This window comes from Tupaia chinensis, unplaced genomic scaffold (assembly GCF_000334495.1).
Source record: "Tupaia chinensis unplaced genomic scaffold, TupChi_1.0 Scaffold143780_1, whole genome shotgun sequence".
NCBI lineage: Eukaryota > Metazoa > Chordata > Mammalia > Scandentia > Tupaiidae > Tupaia > Tupaia belangeri.
Window position 1 is genome coordinate 112,135 of NW_006203629.1, and position 8,770 is coordinate 120,904.

At 40.7% G+C, this 8,770-nt stretch overlaps 1 protein-coding gene across 1 annotated transcript in view; it reads left to right on the forward strand.

Annotated features, from left to right (window-relative positions):
* Window positions 1–8,770, forward strand: part of ZC4H2 (zinc finger C4H2-type containing) — a gene marked incomplete in the record, with an annotated part of 83,037 nt that overhangs the window by 66,067 nt on the left and 8,200 nt on the right. Inside the window, 3 exon segments of the mRNA XM_014582749.2 lie at window positions 5,603–5,774; window positions 7,381–7,553; window positions 8,680–8,752. Of these exon segments, the coding sequence (XP_014438235.1) occupies window positions 5,603–5,774; window positions 7,381–7,553; window positions 8,680–8,752 (418 nt within the window).

An 8,770-nucleotide genomic window follows, 5' to 3' on the forward strand; every position in this document is an offset into this window, starting at 1 on the left:
GCGCATGTGCTCGCCAGACAGACAGAGAGAGACATAGAGACAGAAAGCGAGAAATCACCCCCCAGGGGGGATGGCCACTCCGCAATCCCTTCTCCTCCATTCTTCTCTCGGGATCTTGGGCACGCACGCACATGCGCACGGTGTGAGTTTAAGCCACCGGGTCCAGGATGCGAACCACAGTCGACTACGTGGGAGTCCAGCGACATAGCCATTACGCTAACTGCTGTTCCCAAATGAGGTTTATTTCTAAGCAGAATATGAGTCACCTAGACCCAGAGAGGGGCAAAAAACATGCTTATCTCTCGGGGTGACCAGGTACACGAGTTCATTTTATTTGATTTTTTGAGATTGACAGACAAAATTAGGCAAGAGATATATATTGGTCTGGCCTAAAGAGGTGGGGCCTGTGGAAGCGGGGGGGGGGGTTAACAAAAGAATACACTGTAATCAGTTGAAACTATACATGTCAAAGATACTATGTCAGGGACAGGATGTAGGAAGAATCCTATTAATGGAAAAAAAAAAGGTCTGTTAATGTTTGTGGCGTGGCTCACTCAGTCCCTTTTGAAAGGATCTTGGAAAATAGGAAAAAGCAGTCAGACTTTTTGTCCTCATATACAACTTTGAAGTTGAAAATTCTTTGTTCATTTATCCTAAAATAAAACTTATGGTTACCCTAAAGTTTATATAGGGATATTCATGGCAGCTTTATTTGTAATTGCTAAAAACTAGAATCAGTCCAGATGTCTTTCAGTGGACATTGTTTAAGATCAACAGTAAAGAATAAACCAACTTTAATTGGTTTGATTTTTATCCTTTATTTTTATACACACAATGCACCTCATTACTGTTTGTACCCAAGGTAGGCTGCTCCCAGTGCCCTGTTATTTTATACACCACTGAAAGGTAACAATGGCACCATCAAATCTTTCGATGACACTGTTGTACCTCTGCTGAAACATGGGCTAGGCTCTCCCCAGAGAAACTGACTTTAGAGATATAAATAGAAACTATTTCTGGTGGGACCAGCAGTTAGCATAATGGCTATATCGCTGGACTCCCATGTAGTCAACTGCGGTTCGAGTGCTGGACCCAGAGGCTTAAACTCACCCTGGTGCATGTGCATGCATGCCCAGAGGAGAATAGAGGAGAAGGGATTGTGGCATGGACATCCCCCCTGGTGAGTGATTTCTTGCTTTCTGTCTCTCTGTCTCTCTCTGTCTTCTGTCTGGTGAGTGCATGTGCCCTATAGCAAAAACCTCTCCAAAAAAAGAAAAAGAAAGATACTATTTCTGGAACCCATATTTGTAATCCTGTTCCCCTCCCCTAGCTAAGATTTTTGGCCCTTCTGCCTTATAGGTAAGGTCTCTGGTACTTTCTGTTTTTTGCTACAGTGGACAAATGGCAGAGGTTCCAAAATACCTTTGATAGAAGGACACATTATTGCTAACCTGTACCTCACACCTATGGAAGAGGCTACCATCTTTTTGGTGATAGATGTCCTCCCCAGGGAGAGAAAGTACCACTGGTACTTTGAGGAAGACTTTGTGCCTTTGATTTCTAATGTCCAGGCAGCATTTAACTGTAACTTTACCAGGTGAAAAACCTTTGGTTTACTTTTATTTAATCTGCGATTGCAATGTACCCTCCTTGACAACTTGTAATTGTTTTTTTTTAATTTCATTTATTATTATCATAATGTTTATATTACATTTAATCACATATATCTTTACAGTGTATTATATTTCTTTTTCCAGCATGATTACCATGCATATCAGTCAAGATACAGGCATTACTATTCACATCATAATCATCAAATAGCTTTTTATCTTTTCAGATTATTATTATTTATTCTCTTTATTTTTAAAAACATTCAATCACTGTATTCTGAAAATATAAATAGACATGGATGGAGGAGTAGTTAAAATGTACTCAGCCAAACAGGGCTAGCTATGCTATGCTGACTTCTATTAAGTGTCAGTGTGAGACTGCTCATTCCTAGTTTCATTTAGTGGTACTTGCTGCCATTTTATAAAAATATATTTTTATTTAATTGTATTTGTTATTATTATTTGTTCACAAGCATGTGCGCGTGCGCACGTGCTTGCGAGAAAGAGAGAGAGAGAGAGAGAGAGCAAGCAGCCAGGTCTGCTAATCAAACTCAGGTTGGCCATGTGAGAGTCCAACAACTTAACCACCATGCCACCTGCTGGCTCCAGTTGCTGCCCTTTTAAGTGAACTGGTTGCAAATTAGGAAGGTTGGGCTCAGCCCCATTAAAAGCCATTATTTAACTTGACCTTATGAAATGGATTATGCTAATAATTATTATTTTAATCTTAGTAATCAATAATATACCTGGCTACTGATTCTAGCATGTACACGCACAAATATACACATATTCTACCCACTGTAGGCTCTTTGTAACAAAGTTCATAACATTAGGGTGAAGGAGATAATGATGGCTGAAAAATTAAGGTTGCTATCATTTTGACTGCTTATCATATGCTACATACTCTGCTTGGGAACTTTGAATGTCTTAGCTTATTTAATTCTCACCACATGACTGGTGAAATAGATGCTATTATTATTCCTGTCTTACTGAGGAAGCCAAGGTTGAAATAAGTGTTGTGAGATGATCATATAATGCCACTCTCCTAATTAAAGTTCTGTGATCCCCTCTTAACCTGAAGATAAAAGTCCTAATTCATCCCAGTTTCTGAGCTGTGTCCTGGCCACTGCCAAACTCCCTAGATTTATCTAGCCCCCTCTGTTTCTTTCTTGTAGTGGTTGTTCCAGCCATGCTGGACTATTTTTTCCCCCACTTCCTAGACTATTCTCTGTGTCAGCCTTCAGTCACCAGCTAGCTACTCATTCTTCATATCACAGCTTAGATATAAGGTTCTCAGGGAAGCTTTCTTAACAATTTCCTTAACTTTACAAGGTTTCTTGGACTATGGTAGGTCCCTTTGCTGTTTCCTTCCATTGAATTCTACATGATAGGTGTTCAATGAGTACTTGATAGATGAATATATATTTATAGTTTATAATTATTACATGGTAAGTGCTCAATAAATATAAATATAATTTTTAAAGGAAAAAAAAGTGTGTTTAACTTTATTTATTTACTTTTAATTGCCTGTGCACACACATGCTCACAAAAAGAGTAGAGAGAGGGAGAGAAAGCTGCTCTCAATGGGGCATGGTCATGATGCAATACTTTTTCCTCCATTTCTCCATCTCATTAGGATTTGGGACATTTGTGTACATGCATACAATGTGTTTTTCAAGTTGTTGGGGTTAGAATTTGAACTGTGACCAGTCATGTGAGATCCAGCTTTCTATGCATAGCCCTTAACTGCTATACTGTAAGGCCAGCCCAAGTTGTTACTATTTTTATCCAAGGGCAGAAAGCTGGTCAAGGCCAAAATCAGGATTTATACCTAGATCTGATTCTAAGGTACCTTTCACAATATGAATCTGCCTGCAGAAATGACCTAATTGGCTGTGTGATTAAGGGTGAGATACTATATCACTCTGAATCTCAGTTTCCTTCTCTGTAAAATGAGGGTAAAGAGTAGGCAAAGTTCAGGCTGGTCTGCATATAACCCAGCAGAGGAGGAGAACAGAAGTCTAGATAGGAGGGGATCTAAATAAGTAATTGGCCAGCATAGATCAGTATCATCCTTCTGTAAGACAGTTGGCCAGCTAGCTATACCAATAACCCTTAATATGTTCGTGCCCTTCAACTTGGTAACCCCAGTCAAGCAAGTATATAATTTGGGTAGTATGTAGGCTTTAGTATTGGAAAACCCTGAGTTCAAGTTATAGTACCCAATGTACTAGTCCATGGTCCCAAGCAAGTTACTACTTTGAACTTCAATTTATTTCTCTATAAATGGGATAATATCCATGTTTTTACCCTTTTCTAAGATTGAAAACAATATATTGGGTTGTTGAGAAAGTCATGAAGCATTTTTGCATAGAATAATACATCATAACTTTCCTGACCACCTAATAATAACATAAAAAGAAATTATTATAGCATTGAAAAAAAATCTTCCACCATATTACCCACCTAACACAGTTTGTGTTTGCCATGGGGAGGGGGTTGTACCGTTGAAGGCTGCCTCTCGAGATAGGAGCCACAGGTGGTGCTCAGAAAGGAAAGACTGAAGACAGAAGCGGACTGATGTCAGAGGTCAGAGCCCAGGGTATGGAGCTAGAGCACTCATGGGATAGGCTAGAACAGAAAAGAAGGCTAACTACTGAGGAAGAAGAAAAGAGATGACAAATGAATAAGTAGCTAATGGCTTAGTAGATACAATAAAACGGGGTCTCTCTATGTCATGATTCTATTGCTTCCACCTCCCAGTGGGACTAGGGACATGTGTCACCATACTTGGCTCGAGTTTATACAGGGTCTTGCTGTATTTCCCAGGCCAGCCTTGAGTTCACAATCCTCACGCCTCAGCATCCTTGAGTCTTTAGATTTATAGTTATATACCACTGCACCCAGCCTTTAGGTTGGACCACCATGTGAGCCTGGATCTCCCACGTGATCCCAGCCTGCTGAGCACAGTGTTTTAGCAGCCTGTACCACCATAGCTGGGCCTCAAATGGTCTTAAATTTCTTTAAAACTACATGTCTGCTAGTTACTTTCTTGTTTAGTCATGCACACGTATATATTTTGAAATTGCAGCCTTAGTGTATATACTTTTTCATGGAGTATTATGTCTTTAACATTTTACATATTGCAAGCCTTTTAATGGCTGCCAATTATTCCAGTTTTGCCCTTAGGCCAGAAAGCATGTCTCTGTGTATTAACTTTCTGCTACCTGAAGTACTTTCTTAGAATAAATTCCCAGGAGTAGGTTTACTGAGCCAGAGAGTATACAACTGGGATTTAACAAACAGAAACAGATTTTTGTCTAAGAATGAAATGACCCACAGTAATTGCTTTCATCTTCTGGAACAGATGAGTGACCCTCTAGATCTGTGTGGTCCAGTATGAAAGCCATTAGCTACATGTGGCCATATAAAGTTTGATCAATTAAAATTTAATAAAATTCAAAACTCAGTTTCTCCATTGTACTAGTCCCATTTCCAGTGCTTAATAGCCACATATGCCTAGTAGCTGCTGAATTGGAAAACTCAGATATAAAACTTTTCCATCACTGCAGAAAGTTTATTGGAAAATGCTTCTCCAGAGTTTCTTAAGACTTCACTGTTAGCAACTTGGGTGGCAGGTCTTTGTGGTGTGGTACTTTCCTGTGCATTAAGAGCCTATTTAGCATCTCTGGCATATGTCCATTACATGTTAGTAGTGCGAGTCCCTGAATCAATCTAATAGCTTGCTCCACGTTTGCAAATGTCCTACCAGGGAACAAAATTAATCTTATTTGAGACCTACTAAGATTTTATCTTAGAAGAAAGAATGGTTTAACTTTTGGGGAATTACCTAGATTAGCTCTGCCTAAAGAGAGGGAAGCTTGGAAAGATGGTTTAGAAAGAAAACTCTGGCTTAAGGCCTGACTTTGTACTCCATTCCCATTTTCCTTCCTTCTCCTGCTGGCCTATTTCCTGCTTTTTGGGAATTGTAGGAACAAGACTTTGCAGATGGAGAAGATCAAGGCCCGTTTGAAGGCTGAGTTTGAGGCACTTGAGTCAGAGGAGAGGCACCTGAAGGAATACAAGCAGGAGATGGATCTCCTGCTACAGGAGAAGATGGCCCATGTGGAGGAACTCCGTCTGATCCATGCTGACATCAATGTGGTACGTGGCTGGCTACCTGGAGACTACCTCTGGGCCTCTTAAGGACGAGGCCTTAGTGAGTGTTATGGCTTCTCCTTGAGATGTGGCTGTGGCCAACCTTGGGGATCAGGCATCAGGCTGTGGTGGAATAAAAAATAATCCAGTTCTGATCCAGTTCTGATATCTAGGCATGTCTCTGTCACAGCTGACTGTATGTACATCACAGGGCAAGTCCTTTCTCTCTAGGCCTTGTCTTCCCTCTTTGCACTACAAGAGTTACTCAATTACCTTGAAAGACTTTCTCAACTCTCACATGCTTTCATTCTGGGCGTTTGAAAATCTGAGTCAAGATCTAGTTTTGGAGAAAAGTGGAACAGGCAACTACTTCTGGGGTGTAGCTTAACATGCTCCAAAGCTTCTAAACAAATCATTTGTCTGGCTACCGAAGCAGGGCTTCCTCATTAGAGTTTCTTCTTTGGAGATTCTTGTAACATGGGAAATGAACTTCTGGTAAGGTAATAAGCTTTCCTCTTTGGGAGTTGTTCAGGAAGGTTCTAAATGGTCACCCATCTAGGCTGATGTATCGAGTATTACTTCATCAGGAAAGAAGTTGGAGGTACTAACTAGCATGTAAGATCCTTTCCAACTTATACAGCCTCTGACAATGAGAGACTTTTTTTTTTTTTTTTTTTTTTTTTTTACAAATTCACTTTTGAAGAAACTAAGTTTTTATTTTTCTGATAATGCTCATTTTCTGATGTTGTAAAACCTGGAATTTTAAAAGAAATATTAATAAAGTTTGCACAGTAAGCAATTGAGATTTTTGTTAGAGATAACAGGATTCAGGATCTCATGAGGAACTGACAATTTTGCTGCCAGGTAACCAAGGATACACAGCCAATTAAATGAACAAGATACTTGTCAGAGAGGGTTTGAGAATCTTGTCCAGTAAATCTAAAGCTTGAACATGCATCAGAGTTACCTGGAGTGCCTATTAAAACATAGATTTCTGGATTCCACCCAAGAGTTTCTGATTCTGCATGCCTGGGGTAGAACCTGAAAATCTGCACTCCTAGATTCCCAAGAAATACAGATCTCCTGTGATCTGGCAATCATATTTTGAGAACTACTGATCTAGGAAAAAGGCTTCTGGTCTAGGAGGGAGAAGCCCTGAGTCTTTAACAAAGATTTGTCTAAGTAGGACCCTAAGAAGTATTTCCCTGGCAAAGTTTCTTTTTCTCTGTGAGCCTCAGTTCTCTGACCTGTAAAATTGTGGTAGGGTAGATCAAAAGAGCTTTAAAGGTAATTCCAACTTTAAAATGCTATATTTGAACAATAGCTATCATTTACTGAGACTTTATTCTGTTAGTCTCTGTACTGAGTGCTTTATATAAATTTAGTCATTGAATCTTCACCAGGATTGCATGGGGTAGGCACTATTACTATAACCATTACACAGATGAAGAAACTGAGATTTTCCAGCGTCACATAGAGGTAAAATGACAGGTTTAAGACATGAACATGGGTTAGTCTGACTCTGGAATACATGCTGTTATCCATTCACCTATAGATCCTCTCTGAGAACTTTGGAATCTTTTCTCTGTGCCTACCTCACTCTATGTTCCAGATGGAAAACACCATCAAACAGTCTGAAAATGACCTAAACAAGCTGCTAGAGTCTACCCGGCGGCTGCATGATGAGTATAAGCCTCTGAAGGAACATGTGGATGCCCTGCGCATGACTCTGGGCCTGCAGAGGCTCCCTGACTTGTGTGAAGAGGAAGAGAAGCTCTCCTTGGAGTAAGCTGCCTATCCTCTGTCCCTGCAACATACCAAATACAAACACATACACAGAGGCATGTACCTATACAGAAAGCCTAGTCCCAAGCCTGTCAATAGCTGACTCATTGCATGACCTTAGGTAAATCTCTGCACTGGGCTGTTATACAAGAAGAAGGATGATTAGACTATAATTACTAGATGGTGTTTAAAGTTCTTTGTGCAATTTTGACAAAATAAGACTATGTATGACTCTTAAGAGGTGACTTTCCAAGTTAAAGTCTAAAAGAATTGTCCATAAACCTTTGAAAACACAGAAGGCTGACCTTTCATGGTCTCTAGATGATAGCCTGGGACATTATCTCAAGACCTAGAGTTAAGAATACAATAACCTTGCAGAGAGACAGAGTTTGGCCCAGTAGAAGAAAGTTTTTCCTAAAGGCACAGCATTTGCTATGCAAGTGGTGAGTTTCCTAAAGGTATGTCAACAGAAGCCTGGAGATACTTACAAAGAATATTATTGATCATCAGAAAAATCGTGACACATTTTTTGCATAGAAAAATGTAAAAAAATACATCATGACTTTTCCGACAACCCAGTACAAACGAACATGGATGAAGGATAGACAGAATGTCCTTTGAGAACCTGATTAGTCCTGAGATTTCTTGATCTTCTGGGTTCTGTCAGTGCCAAAGAGCAGGAGGATTACTCTTCCCAGTAGACAATGGTCCTGGTATCTAGAGGGAAGGACCAGTGCCGAGGCAGGTGCAGTAACTTTCTAGAGTGAGCCGTCACAGCCCAACTCTTGGTTCTGTAGGATGGAGTCTTAAAGAGGGGCAAAGTTGGGACCAGCAGTTGGTGTAATGGCTATGTCGCTGGACTCCCAGGTAGTTGACTGCGGTTTGAGTCCCGGACCTGGTGGCTTACACTCATGCCGGGGCCATGTGCGTGCGTGCCCAAGATCCTGAGAGGAGAATGGAGAAGGGATTGCAATGTGGCCATTCCCCCTGGGGGGTGATTTCTCGCTGTTTCTCTGTCTTTCAGGTGAATGCATGCACCCTGTAACAAAAACATCTCAAAAAGGGGGGGGGGGCAAAATTCTCCTTGCTTTCAGAATGATCCATTCAATGTCTCTCATCTCCAAAGTTACTTTGAGAAGCAGAAAGCAGAATGGCAGACAGAGCCTCAAGAGCCACCCATCCCTGAGTCGCTGGCTGCTTCCGCCCCTGCCGCCCAA